The 21805-nt window shown below is 41.7% G+C and overlaps 1 protein-coding gene across 1 annotated transcript in view; it reads right to left on the bottom strand.

The window, feature by feature from the left end:
• LOC139711864 (uncharacterized) overlaps positions 1–21805 on the bottom strand; it is a 47892-nt gene that overhangs the window by 4083 nt on the left and 22004 nt on the right. The window contains exons 4-11 of the mRNA XM_071623714.1: positions 17153–17250; positions 7650–7886; positions 5995–6186; positions 4123–4210; positions 2877–3024; positions 1997–2182; positions 1445–1571; positions 585–807 (exon numbers count right to left, since the gene is read on the bottom strand). Of these exons, the coding sequence (XP_071479815.1) occupies positions 585–807; positions 1445–1571; positions 1997–2182; positions 2877–3024; positions 4123–4210; positions 5995–6186; positions 7650–7886; positions 17153–17250 (1299 nt within the window). The remainder of the gene's footprint in view (positions 1–584; positions 808–1444; positions 1572–1996; positions 2183–2876; positions 3025–4122; positions 4211–5994; positions 6187–7649; positions 7887–17152; positions 17251–21805) is intronic.

Below are 21805 nucleotides of genomic sequence, written 5' to 3'. Positions count from 1 at the left end.
CTTGGCACAATGATCTTTTCCCTCATCACAATGAACTCACTTCTAGATATCCTTTCAATAGTACCTTCACCTCTTTGTTGCTTCAGGTTCACTACATATTGATTTTGATGGCACAAATCAACAATCAACATCTGTTCTTCTAATGTTTTGAGTTATGTTGCTCAACACCAACCATAATATTTTCTAACTACGTTGATAACTGATGCATCATAATACAAATCTGTGAGTCAAAATATGATGGATGTACAATGTTTATTTCACTTTTGGTCATCACATGTAGCAGGAACTTTGCCAGGAATACCAATAAAGTGCAGTGACACTTTGAAAAGAGCAAACAGGGGGTAACTACTGCTAGCAACACACAAGTTTCTGCACTGAAGGATTCAGCAGAAAAGGGAAAATGGGTTGATTTTGACTTTGACTTTTGAGAAACCATGGGGTAGTTGTCGAACCCTGACAGAAATTTTTGACTTTTGGGCATCATGGACTACAATCAGATTTGAAATCAAAACGGCCAGCACCATGTACGGACAGCTCTGCACCAATCACCCAGCAAAAAGACCAGTGGAGGATGTCCATCTCACCTTGAGGACAGACGCGGCGATGTGGACGGACACGTCCTCCAGGCTGCACTGGTCACCAGCGTCCAGCGCCTCACGCAGCTCACGGCACATGCGGGCGTTGGCCGACTTGCGGAAGACACCCGTCACGAAGGGGGCCTGGTGGTAGAGGGTGACCAAGAGGTCCATGATGGGCTTAGGGAGGGTGTTGTCTGGGCACACCATGCTCAGTGGAAGACCAAATAACCTGCAGAGAGGGTGATAGAAACATATTATCATCAATTACTGCTCTGGAGGTCTCGATGTAGGTCTCGATGTCTTCAAAAAATGAATACAACCAAAGATAATGAAGAATCATAAGGTGCACATTTCTTCGAAGGACTCAACAAACCACTGATCATTTCATCTCAGATAATCCTATTGGTGAAAAAATATACACTTCTCAGATCTCTACATCATAAACAAGATTGGCATCTATTATCATAATGGTTGCTTGAAACACTTGTAGGACTTGAATTAAGGATATTTTAAACATGTCTGTTCTAGAATGATGAATATTAACCACAAAATGACACATAAAAACAAGATCAAAGTGATTCAAATTCAAAAAACATTTTGTTGTGTTCTTGTTATATTTGATCAGCTGTAACCCGTCATTTCTTCCCGCACTGTGATCGAGAAAATTCCACTGATAGCGCAATGACCCACTAAGCATTGATACAGACATTCCATGTACACGTACATAAACACCAAGAGTGGTAGTACTTTTTGCAGGAATCCACACAAGGTCATTCCCAACAGTTTCCAGTGAATCCTGGGAACCAAACTCGGGATGTTGGGCGAAAGGAGGGCGGTTAAAAGGGGAGGGGTGTGGTCTTGCTCACCTTGCATGTGGCGACAGGGGCGAGGAAGCTGGGGATGTGCCCTCCTTGTTTGAGATGCTCCTCTTGAAGGAAAGCTTAAAGGGAGATTTTCTGCCCTTCTTCAATCTCCTCTGGATGGCTGACGTATCTACAAGAGTTACAGACAAGAAATCATAAATGGGTAATGCAAAAATACTGGCATTTGCCAGATATGGAGCTACACACTTATTACTGCACTTCATTGCTAAAAAAAAAAGAAGGCTACTAAAGGTTACAGAGGACTCTTTTTGCAAAAGACAGTTTGTACACGAAAATACAGTAGAACCCCACAAAAAGTCAGAGAAATGCTATGTTTGCTCTACCTCGAGAGTCCAGCATTGATGATATACAACTGAATCTAGGACATGTCTACTCTTGTACATAAATTCCGATTCATCATCAACTTACATTGATGAATCCATCTAGTCAGAGATTAGTTGCTTGCATTGGTATCTGATGATATGAAGAACATTATCAGTGAGGTTGCAACGAGCCGTTGCCGTGGTTACCAGAGGGGGAGAGAGAGAGACTCACCGATGCTGAGGGGTGTGCCTGGCTTCCCCCGTCTCCGGATGATGAACTGGCACTGGTGCTCCCGCAGCTCGTTCTCAGCAGACGACAGGTGGTCCATCTCCGGGGTGGAGGGGTAGAGGGCATCCTCCTGCTTGTCTTGCGCATCCCGGATGTGGCTCATCTTGATGGCATGGGGGTATTCGTGACCTGTGAGGTTACACAGGAGGAGTAAGATAAGAGCCGTGGAGGGGTGTAGGGAGTAATAACTTTGCCAGGGGTGCTAACAGTGTGTGTGTTTGTGTAACAACTAGTTGCTACAGTGCCACAGCTGACAACATTAGGGTTTGACGAAAATGTCAGGTGTTGGCCTCCCCTTATTCACATAAATCTTTCCATATCAGAAAACCTTGGGTTTTCCCACATTATTTGTCTTTTGTGTCCCTGCTCTGCATATCATATTATGCCACTGTTCGTATTTAGAGAAAGCTATGTGAAACGATGTTATTCAGACCAATGCCAATGGTTGCATAATAATGTCCTAAACTTGTACGCATACATTCTCCAGCATTTGGACACATCACAAATAGTACATGCAGATTGCCTTATGGTAAAACATGAGATAGGCAAGACTGTTTCTACGAAGGGAAATGTATGCTTGTCTACGACGACATAATCACAGCTGCTGTAGCAAAGATGCATGTGTAATAATTATCTCCTTATCAAGACAAAAGGACATTTATCATTTCAAGAATCAAACCAATTTGCATGTACATTCCTTTTTGAAACCTCATTACAAAAAATACCTCATTTATTATAAACAAACTTCTTTGCTATGTATGGAATGACTTTGTTACAACGAATATCCATCCTTTGGGGGTTAAAGGTCATAAGTGTGACTTACCAATGAGAGGATAGAGAGAGTCTTCTCGTCCTGACTGGACCCAGAGCTGGTACTCTTTCTTCACCTCCTCTGGCATGCCAAACTCCTGCAGGGCCAGATCAAGCAGGTCGCTAGCGCGCTGATCGTAACCAACCTGTAGCGTTTTGGACTGCGGCGGGGAGAAGACACAAAATGATCACTTCATTTAGCAACGCTAACACTTCCATTTGTGGGTGAATGTTTGCAAACAGTCCTCTTCATAAAGAGCATAACATTCCCTCATTTGACAGAACATGTGTGTCCAACATTTAACTTGAGTAGCATTCTACAAGGTGCATGATTAAGTGTCCGCTATTCCGCTGGACATACCCAAAGCCATGGCGTGACGTGGGATGGACCGTACACAGTCCACACACAGGCTGCACTGTCTCTTAGGCCAGACTGGCTGGTGTTAACCAATGACCAGATACAGCTGACTGGAGTATCAAATCTAGTGGCTAATAGGCTCACCCTGTAATGTGTGTGTCATCACTCCCTTCTCTCACACAATCATTCATCATTCACCTTCTTGTGAATGACAGGAACACAGTTAATCATTGTGAGTGACATCACTGACCATTTGTTGTGTGTGTGTGTGTGTGTGTGTGTGTGTGTGTGTGTGAGTGTGTGTGTGTGAGTGTGTGTGTGTGACAGTGACAGTTCCCTCTTCTCAACAGCTATAACATACCAAGACATAGAGAGATTCTGTAAGCTGTAGATGAAATGTGTTTGTTTACAGCATGTGATGGAGCCTTAGAGGAGGGCTGGGAGGGGTGGGGGAAGGGCAGACAGAATGACGTGGTATGATTTGCCAGCCAGGCTGCTGTGGCCAATGAGACATGAAAAGGATGTGGGAGAGGGAGAGAGGAAGTGACGGCGATGTCTCGCTGCACGTTGTCCCGTGCTGGGGGATTCTGACTTTGGGCCAAGCGAGAAATGCCTGCTTGAGGCTTGCTTAAAACAGAGGCTTGTAGTCCTTACGTGGAAATCCCTCTAAATGCCTTGGATAGGCTCTAAGATGATCGTGTGCTTTTAAGAAATCCACACACTGGAAGCCTCTTCTCCTATCCTAAAATACTACATGACGTAGGCAAACCCTCGGTTCTACATAAATCGTCATGTGTGGCTGTGTGTGCGCAGCATTCAACGAGCATTTCAAAGAAATATCACCGCGATATAAAATTCAGTGAGTCACTGCAGTGGGAGGGGGGCAAGGAAAGGGTCTTACCGGATAAGCAGCGTACTCGGGATCCCGGTTGAGCACCCTGACGTGCACAGACTTTCCCTCATCCTCTTTCCTCTTGCTCTCGATGTGCCTAGCGGAGAGAAAAGACAACATGACATTATCAATCCGGAAAGTAACTCACAATCATAAATGACACATAAGTCTTACCTAACTTTAACAAATATGTACATGAAATCAGAGGGCCAACCATTTTGATGTACAATTCATAGCATATTTGACTGGGGAACTAAAAAGAAAATGAAATTCCCAGGGTAATGGCAAAATATCAACTCCATCATCAGAGAGGAAAATTTCTAATTCCACCCACCACCAAAATCTCTAAGGCCTCCGGGGCTCAGCAGTCTGAACCCAGTGGGTTCCATTCTTAACACAGCGAATTTATAAGAGGAAAGGTCACGACTGCGACCCAACCAGGGTCAAGGGGAGGCAACATGCATTGCATCCTGGCAGAACTCCATCAGATATCAAAAAATCAGTCTGCCATCAAGTTTGGCTCACAGACTGCACAAAGTGTGCTTTATCTCCTCGAGACCTTCAACCTCCAGGTATTTTATTCCCCTCTCTTGTTTGGTCAGAGTTCTTGTCTTTATTTTCTTTAAAAAAAAAAAACAAGAAAAAAAAAACACCACCATACAGCCCTTTCTCATCTTTTGCATCCTTCACAACTGATTGTAGAGACTTTGGGGGAAAATGTGTCTGCCATCTGCAATGATATAAGTGGAAGTGCAGTAATGCCAGTGTTTACCTTTGGGATTGAAGGCATGAAACTGATGTTTTGGTAGAGATACAGTGGGGGCCTAACGTACGACACAAGATTGCTCTTCCCAAATCATGTCTGTCTTGTGGAGGTTCATTTCTCCAAATGTACAAAGTCCTTGCATCGATCTGTCAGCTTCTCCACTGCATTACTTCCAGTCTGCTGAGCTCATCATTCTACTTTGAAACCAAGTTCCTCCTTTTCTTTCTCATTCTACTTCTTCATCCCATCTCCCTTCTCTACCCCTTTGCCTTAGAAAAAGAAGAAGAAATGATTCCCATTTTGGAGTCACCTGGCCTTGAATCTGAACCTAATTTCTTTGGAGACCTTTCATACAGCTTTTTGCATGTGAGGCGACGGTGGTGTAGGGGACATGCGTGCACAGTCCAGGATCCCATTCCCTCCTCCTCCTCTTCCACCATACTGTTTTCATTTGTGGCCCCACTCATCAGACGCAGATTAAAGAAGACCCGGGACTGCATCGGAAGTGACACGGTGACACTTGGATAATCTGGTTACCGCTGGGCTCCCCTCGACAGGTTCTTTGCGACCCAACGGTCCCCTTGCATGAAACAAATCGTGGTGGATTCAACCCCTTCCCATGAAAACAATTCAATTGTCCGTGTTAGTTACATGTTACATTTGATCCCGATACTTCAGGGATGTATTGATGAAATCCCTGCATTACTTCGAAGAATTGAATCAGAGTGGTTTCAGTTGCTTTTTGCTTTTTTTTTTTTGATTGACAAGTGGCCTCACTGTGAACCCTGTTCACTGTATCAGCTCAGTTCAATGCAGATTTGCAGGTTATACTACCCAATGAAACAGGCAGAGAAGAAGGAAGAAGGTAAGGATAGTGGCGATGATAATGATGAAAGAATGATGACGTAAACAAAGATAAGAGATATATACATTTTAGAGAGGAAAGGGAAAGATGATAAGGAAAGGAGTACACGAACACACACTAAGAAAAGGAAAACAGGTGACATAAATGATGACAAGAAGTGGATGGAGAGAGATACAAACACACACAAAGTGAATGATGGATAGAAAGAGAGAGGATGAGAAGGAGGTGGAAATCCTGAAGCAGTACTCACTTGCTGAGGCTCTGCCACCAGAGCTCCCGCTCCTGATTGGACCCAAAAGTCAGGACCACGTTGGTGGTGGGCCAGCCCAGGACGAAGGAGCAGTCATGTGACTTGATGACCTCACTGACCTCCTCGATGCAGGTATTCAGCCAGAGTTCCCCTACCCGCAGCCGCTGCTTCAGCCTCAGGGACGTACTCGACCTGACAGATGTGAATGGCAGAGTTTATTGAGAGAGCAGCAGGCATAGGAATAGTGAGAAAGAGTGAGGGTGGGGGAGAGATAGAGGAAGTGTTGAAAAAAGTGAAATGAAGAAGGAACAGATATGAGAGAAGATTGAGAGAAGATAGGAATTATTTAAGACACAGAAATGAAATCAAAGAAGAGGAAAGGGTAGAGGGAAAGAAACCAACAAGAAACATGATTAGCCACGGAATCATACGCTTTTTTCTTCTTCTTCCAGCTAAGTACAGACCACTGTTGGAACATTATCGTACCTGGGCTTGTCAAATTCCCAATGAAAAGTGCAAGTACGCACATCTCAGCTATGAATGTGCTAATGCAGGACATAGCAAAAACATAACAAACACAAGGACTCCTTGGCAAGTTGCAAGGGGGGGGGGTGGTGGACACAATCTTGATGCAATTGACAGTGACACACCACTGACAATCTGAATTGGAGGATCTTATCAATATCAATAGCAAGCAAAGACTACAAGCATCACTAGGTCCCACTTTTATCTCACAAGAGCTCCAGGATATCTTCAATGAGATCTTCAACAAACTCATCAGAAACGGTACACAATTTGCTCAGTCCTAGTCTTATCATCATGAAACTTCAGGGTTACGATATGACAACGGTAGGCACACATTTCAGTGCCGATTTTGACACGTGCGCACTTACAATGTGCTGGAAGATACAATTAGTTTAGCCTTCATGTGGGTCATACTTTAAGCAAGGTGTAAAGGTGATTTAATTCACATAGACTTTAAATGCAGATTTTTGTCTGAAGCTAGAAGGTGAACCGATAAACTTTTGGCAATCAACTCATTGAAGGTTTGATAGCAGCTGCAGATACATTGTATCATCAATACCCTGCACTGTTTTAGGGCCTCATCAACGAATTGAGTGCTAACCAAACTGCTTAATCAGCCAGTAAGACTGATGGAATTGAACTCAAGATTTTTGAAGGTCAAAATCCAAAATAATCCCTTTTGCTATGACACATACAAAGCATATCCAGTGCCGTCCTTGCGTCAAACTGCAAACAATGTGACTCTAAATCGACAGTAAGTTTCGTTCCTATTACAGAGCAGCAAAGACCAACTTACTAAGCACTACAAGAAACCAGTTTCCCCAAAATCAATCCTGCCCTAGTTTTGGCTACATAATTATGTAGAATGATATCAATACTTCTATGATAAAGACCCATTTACTGAACAGGTAGTTTGCAATCAAGCCATATATTGCTGAGATTGGAGAAGAAATTGACTGTCGATTCACTGATGCTTATAGCTGTTGCAGTTATTGTCAGTTGCAATCAACGTCAGTGCTGTCTGAAATGGGGGCCTGCTGTCTTTGTTGTACTTCTCCACTCTGTCACTTGGTATAAGACCAAGCAAAAAAGACTCGCAGTTCTTTTGTTTTTTCGGAGAGGACACTCACTTTGGCTTGGCGACGATGAGTGTGTCGTTGAGGAGAATGAGGTATCGGGACTGGACGTGGAGTCCCACAGACACCTGCACGGGGCCCTCCATGATGTACACCCGCTTGCAGACGGGGGCCTCCGTCGTTGGGGAAGGGGCATCATTGGTGCCCCCTGGAAGGTTGAGGCTAGTGGACAGTGAGCCTACCGGTAGGTCCAGTGCTAGCATGCTGCTCGGAGGACTGTTGTTGTTGTTGCTGCAAAGGAAGAAAGGAAATTTTGGGCCATAATGTAGCAATCTTACTAATGCAACTCCCTGCCTTTGTTTTTGTTTTTATAAATGAACATAAATCATACATATAATTTTGATACATACGTACATACATAGCTGTATTCAGCCACATTCTTATGTACCTTTACCATATGATTTAGACATATGTATAAATACACAAATATATTTAAATGCACACATATCAGTACACAAACTATTTTTTCATAAGTACAGGCTTCAACCAGCAAAGCTTTACAACCCTTCACGTGGCTGGAGGCATCTCCTATGCTGTACCACGTTATAACCACAGAAAACGCAATTCAATTCACGACACAAATAGGTGTGATTTGGAATATTTTTTTTTTTTTGTTGGGGGGGGGGGGGATGGGTGGGGGGGGGGAGATGGGTGGGCAGCAGTAGGTTTATTTCGGTTGCATTACTGGAGTGTTCACCCAGCAGGAGTCCAATGGAGCCAGCTAGATATGGGTTGAGTGACAGCTCACCCAGCCCAGTGGCCCGAGGGGGGACCGTGTTGGTGTTCTCCCAGTCCAGAAAACCTGGGGACCTGTCAAAGCCCTTGCCTTCACAACCAATCAGCACTCCTGGAAGACAAGCCCCAAAGTGGCAAGGCAGATGAGACCTGACTTTGTGAACTACTCCTGCTAGTAGGGAGTTTTCGATTGGGTGAACGAGAAGGACGTGCCGCCGAGCGCAACCGTACGTCAAGGCGTCACGTCTGTACGTTGACCCGCTGCTAAAACACATTTCGATTTCGGGCGCCGGCGTCACGTCTCGTGATCGTGGCGTGTGCAGGAGGCAACCAGGCCCTGTGCCTTGCGTGCATATAAGCGGAATTTGTGACTCGTTTCTGTACTTGTAATATTTATTTTGTCTTTGACTAGATGCGTATCCTGGGAGGAATTATGTGGATTTTAAAACATGATGCATGGTAAGACTACTAGGCAAATGCACTGCTGCACTAGCTAGGCCAAAAGCACAAAAATCTGTTTGCGTACAGCATTACGTGTAAATGCATGTGTGGGACTACGGTAGGCAGTTGCAAAGTGCGAAACAGTGAAAACGGGCAAATAAAGTAGGTACCAGAGGCTGTAGTTTGTATGTCAGCGCTGCTGCTGTGACGTATCAAGATCATAAGCTTTCATGTAATTAGAATACAAAAATTGTATAAATATTCTCTCGAAAGAAAAAGGAAAACAGGTGAACTGAGCACGCATTTCCCGAGAGTCATCGTGCTCTTTCGCACGATACCCGAGAGGAGTGTGACGTCATAGCAAAGGTGGGTTGAGCGCGGCGCAACCGATTTGGGTGGACGGTGATAACCGGGGTGAACGCGTTCGAAATTTGTGCGATGAGCCGAGGGTCGACACTCGCGCATGCGCAGTACGTAAAAACTACGTCATAACAGGGTGACGCCTGGCTCAACGTGCAAATCGAAAAGTCCCTATTACCATAACTTGCCACTCTCACTCCGGTTGACCCTAAAACTGTGCCACACAAGCAATGATGTTCAAAGTCTTCCAATATCAAAAGCTGTATGTCATTTCAGCTTACGCAGCATGGTGAGCTAAAATGTATATGACTCAGTCTTCTCTTTCTATACTTTACACAAACAAAAGCAAAAACAAAACGAAACAAAACATAACCAGATCATTCTTTACAGTCAACTACATCAGAGATTGTTTCTGTATCATGTGGTGTTTTACAGCAGGACGATACAAGCAAACCAAACTGAAACTGTGTGTCACACAGGATGTACCAGGTCAGTAATATGACTATAAAATGGTAACCATAATTTGGTCATTACGCCTCTAAAACCACAGGTAAAGTCAATGTCCTATCAGACCCTGGTTGAGATCAGGTCTTGCGCCTCACATTTTTGTGGCTGTTACTCAGCTTCACCACACTCCTCACAATTTAAAGCAAAATCAAAAACTTCAGTAAACAAAAGAAAACAAAAGTGAACAAATGAAGAAACTGGTCTTGCTGTGTCCAAAAGAGTGAAATTTGCAAATTTCCCTGCATCCTTGATCATGTTAATGGGTAAAATTTTATGAAGATTACCACGATGCTGCAGCAATACGGAGGTATAAATCTTTGACAAAAATTGCAGATCTATACATTGAGATTCCCAACATGATTACAGGCATATGGGGGGGGGGGGGGGGGAGGGAGTCGTAAGAAATGGTGTATATCTTCTGTATAATGACTGAGAGACAACAAAAATAAAAAGGTTTGCATATTACTTTTTTGTGATATTTTCCCAAACTGTACTAGAGCTTTAAGATGTTCACGGTAAGCCTAAAACATGCCTGTGGTTTCTTGGGCAGGGAACAAAGATATTATCCTTTCCTAGAAGTGAAAATATGCAACAAGACCAATATCAACTCAATGCAATGAAAATGCCGAAAACAATGAAGTCTCTGTACAAGTAAAGATTGAAAACAAGAGACAGAGCTAAGGTGTGAAACCAAGCACCCAAAGCCTAGCTCTCTTCCAAGTACAGATTTCGTCGCTGATCTGCCACAAGATGAAAATGAAAGTAACCCGCTGCTACCAGCCAGAAAACCGTGGATACATTAAATGTACCACAACTAGGCCTCTCTAGAAATGCCTGCAGAACACATATTTCTGATGGATCTCACAGGAAAGGGTAAGGGTATGGGAAAGAGGAAGAGGATGAGAATAAAAGGAGGAAGAGGAGGAGGAGGATAATGTTATTAACATAATGATACAGGTGCAACATTAGCAAATGTATAAAGTAATGAAGTTATGGCATCTAATAAGAGAAGGGGGGCCTGGACTGAATCTGTCACTTTACCAGGAATGTCCGGTCAGGTGTCTGAAAACCTCTGCATCTCAAATCCCGGAGTGATATTCTATCAACACCGCTGCTTCCTCCTTCCTCGCCTGACATACCATCTCCCCATGATACCACCTCACTCACTCAGGTGTCTGGTTCCTACGGGCATTGCCATGACAACAAGCCTCACTGCAGGGAGTGGGCAGGGGGAGATCACTTGAGCTGATGTGATGCTAATTTCTCTGGATTGGGGGCTGCTTCTTTTCTAATCAGTCACCTCAGTCCAAACACTCAGCATCCATAAGACAATCGGAATGCATCAACCAACTGTTTTACCATAAAAACATTGGTTTTTCATCTGCCACATGGAGAAATTCTGTTTCTTCCTTTTATATTAGATAGAAAACAGGAAAGATATCTGTGTACAGACATCACAAGCACTGTAATAATCTAGAAGCACTAACACTTCAAGGTGGAAACTCAATACCTAATTGTCATGAGGTGGGCTTGATTTGATATGGTGAACACTTTTATAACCTACAACTTCTACCTGTAGTAGCAATAAAGTCTATAGATTATCACTTTGTCTCCTTGCAGTTCAAGAGATTCGAAATAAATCCACATAAAAGCGATTGAAACATCTCTTTTCCCCTTCTGAAGTCATGGCCAAAGGCACCATGACCTGGGACGATAAACATAATTTCTACTGGTAGAGAAAGCTCTTAAAACTCCTGCCCCACTTCTCACAACACATAGAGACAGAGCGAGAAAGGGAGTGTGGATGATCTGCTGAAATTTGAGGAGGAAGTGAGAAATAAATATACCCGTCGTAATTATTATCCTTACTTTTATTATCATTATCATCATTATTTTCATCATTTTATCATTATCACTATTACTACCATTATCACTGTCATCAATATTACTGTCATCATCTGTAGTATTGCAGTTTTATATTAACAATACTTGGCTTTGGGCATCTCTCGTTATCGTATTCAAATTCAGATTTGATTTCATACATATATATTCCATGCTGCCACGTGTGTGTGTGTGTGTGTGTGTGTGGGTGTCTGAGTGTATGAAAGAGTTAAAAAGTATCACTGCTAGACGCCGAATCTGGGGCTATAAAAGCGTTGCGAGCTCTTTGCGTTGCAAGATCAACTCCTGCGAAAGAGCTCTTAGTCCCCATGCCTTTAGTATGGCTTCATGGCACTGTGTGAAATGTGCTATAGACCCTGAGCTGTACATCTACTTCCTGCATATTCATTTACATGCTGGTATTACTATACGTCCATCTAATAATGGACACAATACCCTCTGGGGATTTCTGTCCAACAACCCCCCTCTCCCTCCCCCCTTTGTGAAAGTTATAGCAATGCCTCCCAAAGCATTGTGGGAAGTTTGGGTTAGAACTGGGTTAAGTGTAGCCTTGTATGGCATTTAACTCTTTGGCTGTGGGAACCCACTGGATGCTGTACAAAATCTATAGCAAATTTTAGATCTCCTCTGGGATCGATTATTCAGAGTTAGCACCCCCTCTACATGCGCAGGAGAACGCACTTGGAATTGCCTCTACTGAAACTTTTTGCCAACTGAAAAATTGTCACAAAGAATGGAAGAAGGGGAAATTTGTGGAGCAAGTTGACAATCAATTCCCCGCATTTGTGGGGAAGCGTCATCTGATGACACGCAGCACATACGCAAGTGCCCCTACTTTCTTAGCTTCACATGACAATGTCGTGATATTGGGGAATCCCAGCCCACGTCATTGACGACATTTCTCGAAAAAAAATCCCTCGCTCGTTTTCCATGGCGCAACCAGCTTCACTTCATACCCACTCGACCAAATGACGTCCAATGGAATCAAGGCAACAATGTAGACATGAATGGCGGTTAAAGGGTATGTACAGTTCTGGTCGAGGTGTAGATTTAGCTTTTAACGTTTTGCGAGATATTCAGAAACCACTCTATGAGATGTCAAAGAGCATGCAGTTCTAAGGGGTATCAAAAGTTTATTCGAGGAAAATCGGTTTTGAAATCTCTGAGATATCCAAAAACAAGGTGAAACAAAGAGATCCTAATAAAGTTGTGGCATGTCGCCTTTTATTATTAGCACTTTTTGGGATATCTCAGCCATTTGAAAACCAATTTTCATCAAATAAACGTTGAATCCTTCTTGAAATTACATGCTCTTTCATATTTCATAAGAGGCTTTTCATTATCTCACTTAGGAATGTTCAAAACATGAATCCCTACCTCAACCAGTACTGTACAGTCCCTTTAAACATACCATCAATTCTGTCAGCTCTACCAGGCAGCATCATATCACTTACTGCTGCTGATGCCATAAAGAGTATGTTCAAGCTTCAGTGCATGGTTTCCTTTGACAAATCTATAAGTGATCTTTCACTACGTGTATAGAAACAGCATTGTGCTGTTTAGGTAGTGAAAGATCACTTACGCTGTTTTGCTAGTGATAGATCGCCTGTATATTTGTCAAAGGAAACCGTTAGAAATGCCTCTGAACAGTAAATTCTACCAACTCATCTAAGCTGGTTCAGAAAGATAATCTGGCAGTTGATACATTAGGTCTTGTTGTACCTTTCTTGACTATCACTTTATCTGCATGTTCATATACTCAGTGAGCTTTGTTATTGCTTTCAAAGTGCTTACCATGAACTGCTCTTCCACGCCCCCAATTTCAGTCATAACAAAAAATTCCATGAAGAGTCAATATTTGAATTTTTTCACCTTTACAAAAAAAGGGTAAATTTGCCCGCATATGCTTGAACACGTGCATACAAAATGTTTTTTGTTTCTGCCTTCCCTAAATATCCTACCATTATCATTCCATTTATCCATTCTTCCCTTCTTTGATATAAATCTATAAGAATTTCCTTTGAGCTCTGATGATCAAAGAGTCTTGAAGTGGGTGTGGGGTGGGGGAAGAGCACATTACACAGCATTTATCACATTACCTATTCTTCATGACAACAAAGCGACAGAGAGTTTTGTAATGCGACAGGTACAGTATGTTTGCTTTGCTAGGATGCTCTAATGCACACGATGATGTCTGATCACGAAAAGAAGCCTCTGGCATTCAGAAATGTGTTTGCAAAGTTCAGAGTGGGTACAAGCATGACTTCCAAATCAAGAAAGGCTGATTGTTGTGAAGCAGTTGAATCTGAGCAGCATGTAGGTACTAACTTTTTTGGCTGTAGAATGAAGAATAAAACATTTCCTGATACGCTAGGAAGAAATATCAAAGGAATTATAGAGTCCAGTAGGCCTATTCATGTCACCCCGAGGATTCATATTCTATAAACTTTGTCTTTAAAAAATGATAATGATAATAACTACAATGCCGCCAGCACCCTTCGGGCAGAGGCATAAAAAGAGAGACTCTTATATAATGACATCAAGAAGTAAACAACATATGCCTTGATGGTCGATGATATGCAACTTTGCTTTGAAATCATTGGAAATGCAAGAGATATTCATTCATTCCGTTGTACCCCCTCCCTGTTTACAACCTTAGCCATTTACTGGAGTTCAGCTTGAGGGCATGCCTAGAGGAATTTGTTTTTTCCTCTCCTTTTGGGGTATTTTTTTAACAAACCAAGCGAGGGGAGAGGGGAACACTGAAGCAGGTCAACCATGATTGCCTTTAAATGATGAAGACATCCTGGAATTTAGCTTGCGCAGACGACACCTGGGAACATCTTTCATTCACTTCTATGGCCGACTCTCCCTACCCAGGTACCTAAAGGCTCGAAAACAAAGTCCTGTTGACGATAGCTCTGGTGTGGTAGCTTGTCGAAGTCAAAAAGCCCTCCCAACATGGCACGCAATCACCATTATGAGTCAGTCCATGAACGTCTCACTTTGAACAATGATGTTTTCAAAAAAATGAGCCCGATTCGAAGCTGTATCTAATGTAAGATTTCATCCTGTAAACATCCCTAAGTGTGCCTGTCTTTCTGCTCTAAACATGTTAGCAATGTCAGAAGAGCAAACGAATTGTGGAAAGCTCAGAGAGCTTGTACATATATACATGAATTCCCTTCATGAGCTAGATATTCAGGCAGATGAGACATGTTAGATCTATATGCTTAAAAAAAAAATACATTGAGCATTTTTTTTTTTGGTTAGTTTGATCTATTCTCTGCATTTCCCTGTCATACCATACTGCCCCCTTCCCAAATGAAATTTGCCATTTGATACACTCATAGGGGTAGGACTAATGGCTTAAAAGAGGACGAAAAAAAAATTGTCATAATTACGTGCAGGGCTGAGGTTCAACAGCCTAGATACCTGCAGTTGTTGGTTGTGTGCCATTACGCACAGACAGTGTAAACGTGATGTAGACAGCCGCTCAAATGACAGATCATATCCCCCCACTAGCAGGTCACATGACCTCAGGGTCACTACGCAACACATATAGTTATCATTACTGACATGACATCAAGCCCACAGCGCTGCCATATATACATACCCTCACGATAACCAGAACTCACAAGTAAAATATGAGGGCACTTGCCTTAAAACATTAGTGTACAACACTTGCTACTTGTCTTCTAAAGAACTATAGAATCCTCGCCTCCCCCCCCCCCAATACATAGAGACAGACTCAAAGACATATTTAACCTTATCAAACAGTCATTGCCAGAGCATACAAGAGTAGGAACTTATTATTTCTGTGATAAGCTAAGCCCACAAATACTTCTCACGAAGGACAGAGAGATAGAGAGAGAAAAAGAATCTTTCTTTAATATTTGAACTAAGGTTGTAGATTACAAGGTTTCTTTTTAGGTCAATACACTCTCAAGTTCAATGATCAGTGTTATGACATCTTATACAATAAACAAACCCTCTCAAACGAGATAACACCATTGAAGAATACTTTTTGCTCTACTTCAAAAACTAAGGAAAAAGTACAAGAGACCTTGGCAAGCCGCAAAAAAGAAAAAGAAAAAAAGTGCATTTGGAATGGTAAATACCTTGAATGCAGATTTGGTGTTATCTCATTCATGTGAGGAAAAATGCCTCTTGTTCCTTCTCAAAGTTTAGCACAATGGATACCCGACCAACAATTTTACAGATGTATTGGGGGGGGGGGGGGGGGGATGGGGAGGGATTGGGGAGGGGTAGGAGGAGAGGGGAGGTACACTGGAGGAAGAGACTTCTGTTCTGGGATGGACTAGTTCTAGTGGTGGACTTGTTGGAGCTGTACTGAGAGATATAGGCCTAGTCCAAGCTTCATTCAGGTCCGGTTCCATTCATAGCCACTTCATTCATGCCCCGCTAGTTCTACCCACGTCAGGATGTGTACAAGAGGGGCAGCGGAGGGTGACCCACACTTGTGGAGCGATTGCGTGCTGTTATCCTTTCGAAAAACCACACATATTCGCGCGCTGGTGGCAAATATCCACACAGACAGGAAAGTACACAATTGTATTCATTCCCAATCTAGTCTCTCTTTACATTGAGCAGATCAGCATGGTTTATTAATAATTGTTTGGGATTTGTTTATAGTTTTCCACACAAACCCCAATATTTGAGTATTTTTTTCATCTAATGAATACTGATTGAATTTTCATTTGAACAAATATTACTTTCCGGGAATGTAACCTCATAAACCACACAACATAACATTGTTCCATGACAATGTGTGAAATTACTGCATCTCTTTAACTAAGCACAGCAACATGTCTTTTTTTCTGTGAGGCTTTTGTGATGTAGTGCAATCAATCAATGGCTTTTAGGTGCTATAAATTGAATAACACTCAGGGTTTCAACAGATCAAATCTCTTGGTGATCCAGCATGTTAAAACCATTCACACACACAGACATGCACATGTGGGGACTTCAGGGGATATCAAACTTGTGTCATACAATTTGAACTGATTTAATGCTACGCACATACACAGTGTTGTACATTCTTGCTAGAGGTTTCTTAAACTGAATTGGGCTTTCATGCTCTAGCTTTTCTGTTTTCTTTTCTTTTTTTTTTTTTTTTGGGGGGGGGGGGAGGTGGTGTGCTATGATACTGTCAGTCTCAGAAAAACAACAAATTTAGAAACATGAAAAATTAGCTAAAAATCCAAACAACGGCAAGCATTACAACACATCATGCAGTCAAACAAACTCTATATAGCACCCTATCTATTGAGTTTGGTAACACTGAAATATGTCATTAAATTCTGTTCACAAGAATCTATATATGTGACTGAATAGTTTGGTAGGATAAAAAAAAACTGGAAAAGCACTTACAGAAGTATCACTCTTCCTATTTGTCTCTCACAATTTTTTTAAAAATAAATGTATATGAAATTTTACAAATAAATATAATATTACTAAATAAACTAAAATATGTGGCCATAATATGGTGAAAAATCGGGATCAATTACGACAAGTTTATCATGTCTTACCTTTTGTCCTGCGCAGTCTTCACCTTTGATGTAGACAGGGCGCTCTTCAATACGGCGGAGGGTGCCGACCGCCTCCTAGTCGAAAGGGCCTTGAATTTCTGTGAACAGGAAACCAAAGATAGAATTCAATATGATCAAATCTTATCTTGTGACCACATACATTCATATGACCCAATGTCAAATACCGGGATGCTGCATAAAAAACAAAGCAAAACAAAGAAATTACAGCAAAACACAGAACCAAAATCGGACAAAACAGAAAAAGAAATCATAACAATCACATTCCATTCACATGAGCCAAAGACAGGCTTGTAAGAATTCTCATTTGTGATGTACTTCATATCATCAAAACAAACTCTGAAGGTATGCAACATTGGGGGGAAATGCACGAGTGGCACATGGGTTCACACTTGTATCAATGTGACTAGTGTTACTCTGTTTGCCAAAGGAAGGACGACAGATACAGCATGATGGCTTCAAGCTGGCATTACGATATAGAGTTTGTCAGCCATATCTTGACTGAGTTGTAATATTATCATTCATAACTTCCTGAATGCCGTGACGATCACAATTTCATTGAGGTACTACGAAACTGAGCAAACACGGAATGCAACGCTCGGTTCCACTCGACGGACAGTGTGATAAACAGGTCGAGTGAGGGGAATGAAAAATTATCAAATTGAGAACAAAAAAAAAAAAAATCAGTTTCCTTTTAGTTCTTTTCAAGCAATACATCCGATAACCATTGTGATGCACAATTGCCTGTCCATGACTGATCCTTCTAAGGCAAGGACAACCTTTGCTGGTTAACTCTACCGCCAACCCACTAAGCAAATATGAGCTAAACATATCTCCAACATATTTCCATGTATAAAAGTATGATCACTATTAGAATTGGCAAGCTGTGTCAGTCTTTAAGACCTCTGCCCTCTTAGAAATAGCAATCCTGTCCAGTAATACATAGCTACTTGAGTGGAATTAAAGTTTACTCATATTACACATTGTTTGACTGCACAAGTCTTCCCATAATGTCTATTGGCAGCAAGGACAAAATTCCATGCAACATAATCAGTCTGGGCTAAACAGTCCAAATGTAAAACAACAACAAAAAATGACAATGATGACTGTTACAGCAAATATAATTACAAATACATGGGACTGTCACTCTTCAGTTGAATTATGGAGATGCAGATGTGCAACATAGTGTAATACAATATGACGAGCAGAAGGGGAGCAGGACTACCCTGAACTTTTTCACGCATCGTGATCACGGACACATCCACCAGGACTGCGGCAGAGACCAGCAGGCATTGTGGTTTGGGGGATTTTTGCAGTTACGAAATGCACTTAACCCGATATGACAGATTGATCAAGTACCGCTATCAATGCTACTTGTAACTCGTCAAGTGTACAGGGGAAGTCACGTTGGGAGGCTAAGTTTACTTGCTTTCTAAAAACACTTCTTCTCTCTCAAGAAGAGACACGAGGGCGAGACACGAGGGCGAACCACACCAACATCGACGCGGAAGAGCAACGGCGGAAGCAGTCCTTCCACCAACTGGATCCTGTTTGAAATCAGCAGTTGTTGGTTTTTTTTCTAAATAGCTGCAGTATATGTGTGAGTGTGGGTGCGGGTGATGGGTGGACACCATTTCATAAAGACTCAAAATAGGCTCTGACTGATACGGAAGCGAAGGACAAATTTCTACAGGTATCACAACTTGGTTTCTGGTTACTAGACCCATCCTGCAGTTGAAGATCCAGGGCTGATGTGTTGGTCACCCAGTGTTGCATAAGCTTTGCAATTTACAGTAATACAATCATACAAGAATCCCTTCTTATTATGTAATTCACTGACATTTTGAGCTTGAGATTGACTCATGTTTGTTTCAAGATTTCGATACTAGTTTATGTTCATTCAGTGTTATCATCTGTAAAGTGCTTAGAAACATTTCTAATAGGTGCTATATAGGACCTAATTGTTCATGATCACTATCCTTCTGATCTAAGTCAAATGCATTCTCTTTTGATTTTATTTTGAATTTCCCAATTTCCCCAATTATAACAGAACTGCAAACACATATTCTGTAACTACTTTTTAAGAATTAAAAAAAAAAAGATCTGTAGAATAAAAGTCTACACTCACATGGAGAACCATACTTATTAAAACTGTATTACATAACCAACATAGCACACATAACCTGTTCTTACATAATCTCTCCTTTTCAGTCAGCTGTACTGGCCTCATGGTCAGTACATAAGATATCTGAACACGGCACAAACAATTACATCACAACTTTAATTTACATTACAATAGCAAAGTACAAAGCTTCCACTATCATGCCTCTAGTACACATTACATAATAGACCATTTCCGATTCTCTGTATTCAACTTTATAAAGATTTTTTTTTCTTTAAACACCTCTGGCATTGCAGCAAATTTTAAAATAGGAATGAATATTTCAGCCCTTTCAACAGGCAACTGAATAAGCACAAGACTACTAACAAAACCTAGAAACTTGTAAAACAGATTAGGCCTATATGGGAAGAAGTTCTTCCATTTGGCCATCCCAAGGATGTACCTTACAAAACTGACAACAGTGCTCACAGACACCATGAGACTATATTTCACTAAATTGGTGCTTTCTAGGAAGTAAATGCTTTCGCAGACACTACAATGAGACAGCCATGTAATAACTAAAAAAACTGTTCAAAATATCACGGAGTTGCTATCTTCATCAATAACTATTTTTTTTCATATAAGGAAGCCTCACAGCTCCCCATAGACACCTGGAATTGTTTGCTTAACAGGCCTATCACCTTTTGTAACGAAGAAATCACCTCAATGATCAGAATATCTCATTGCAACACAAATCTGTTTCTGCCAAAAATGAAATAAAATGTGAAACTCTAGTGTCAATGCTACTTACTTGAAAAGGAGAATTCATTTTCACCTCATGTACTTCATGATGGTTGTCACTGATCCGTAAAAAGAAAGCAAAGTTCTGGTTGCTACATGAAAAACATCCACAAAGTTAACCACCGGTACCATTGACAGCACCACTAGATATGAGCAATATCGAGTAAATCTAGAACACCTCTGCTACAAGAGAGAGACCACACATTTTCAAGCTCCACTTTGCCAAATTTTGGTGATTCAAAGTGTTGGAATTGCACAACTTTGATGTCATCATCCACTGATAATATCTCATCTTGAACAGGCAACACGCAGGAAAACAATCAAGAAAATCGAGCTTCGCTCGCTCAACTTCTTGAGCTGATCGGTATCACAGGAACATTCCTTAATAATGAACTTCATCATCATCATCTTCTTCACTGGCGACCCAGTCATCTATGGCAAACTAATCACATCTTGCACAAACATTGAGTCACAGTCTCCCAGACATACTGGTATTCCATGCCGGTCACTGCTATCGTCATTTCACAGATTCTTCACATAGCGCAGACACGGCAAATTTTCGACCAGAGTTAACATTTAATCTCTTGAAGGTCTGTGCCGATATCTGTCTGCACAATGACACAATTCTCTTCACAGATGCGATTCCAAGATCATACCACACATGCAGCTTCTACAGTCCTAGTTCTACTGAGAATCTGAAGGGTCGGTTCCAGTTTGTGGCAGTTTGTCCATCGCGTTGGTCAGCCTTTATCAGCCTTATCGGCTCAAAAAGTGAGCAAGTCCAAGCTCAGTCAACGAGGGTGGCACAGAAAACAACATCCAGCTGAAACCATCAAAACTGTTTATGCAAGGCAAGACTTCTGTCCACAAACATGACCACTAACAGAAAAGAACTCAAGTTAGTCCACACTGGAAAAACTCTGATACCTCATATCTAAATCCCTTCTCAAGATACAAGTTCTACACACACACTCGCACACCACTGAGCATCGCTGGAATCCTGATTATGGTACAATAGCTCAGTTGTTGCTTTTCTTCTGTTGGCTGCTGGATGGAGGCACTCAATGTTCACATGACATTCCAAATCTTGAAGATTAGTCGATTAGAACAACAAGACATCTCAAAGTTTACCAGGTATGCTCTATCCAAGAACAGTGGAGGGTCCCCACCCATAGTTTAGCATTGTGTGGATGCGATAATCAACAAACTCGAAAATTAGTGTAATATCTCAATGAACCCTCTTCCCCTGTACTTTTGGGTCAACCTCCAGTGCATGTGGTACACTACTGTGTCATCACACATTATCAGGTTTATCACTAGCACTGCGTGTACAATTCTTCTGGTTCTGAGGTTTTATTATCAAGTGGGACTCTCACTTGGAAAGTCTTTAAAATTAGGCGTCCTGTGGACGTGCATCTGTTAACACTATAAGCTAAACATCAAAATCTAAAACTTCAAAGATTACAAATGATGTTTGAACTCTACTACTGACAGTATCTCCAATGATTGAGGAGTTATGATAACTCCTTGCACTGACAGAGCACAGCCAGATGTATGTACTACTTGCACTAAGCCACCTCTTGTCAGGTCAATATTGGTCTTTTGGTTATAAGGATAAACTGAGATATGGAGATTGATCCAAGTCAACTTTGTTTTCTTGACGTGACTCTAGCTATCAAACTCTACAATGACTGATTACACATGCATTCTGCTTTCTCTTCAGTGCAAAAGTT

The sequence above is a fragment of the Diadema antillarum genome, unplaced genomic scaffold (genome assembly GCF_040938485.1).
Source record: "Diadema antillarum isolate AM-2024a unplaced genomic scaffold, OU_Dant_1.0 seq00001716_RagTag, whole genome shotgun sequence".
NCBI lineage: Eukaryota > Metazoa > Echinodermata > Echinoidea > Diadematoida > Diadematidae > Diadema > Diadema antillarum.
The sequence above is the reverse complement of the archived record's forward strand: the minus strand, read 5'-3'. Positions and strand labels throughout refer to the sequence as shown.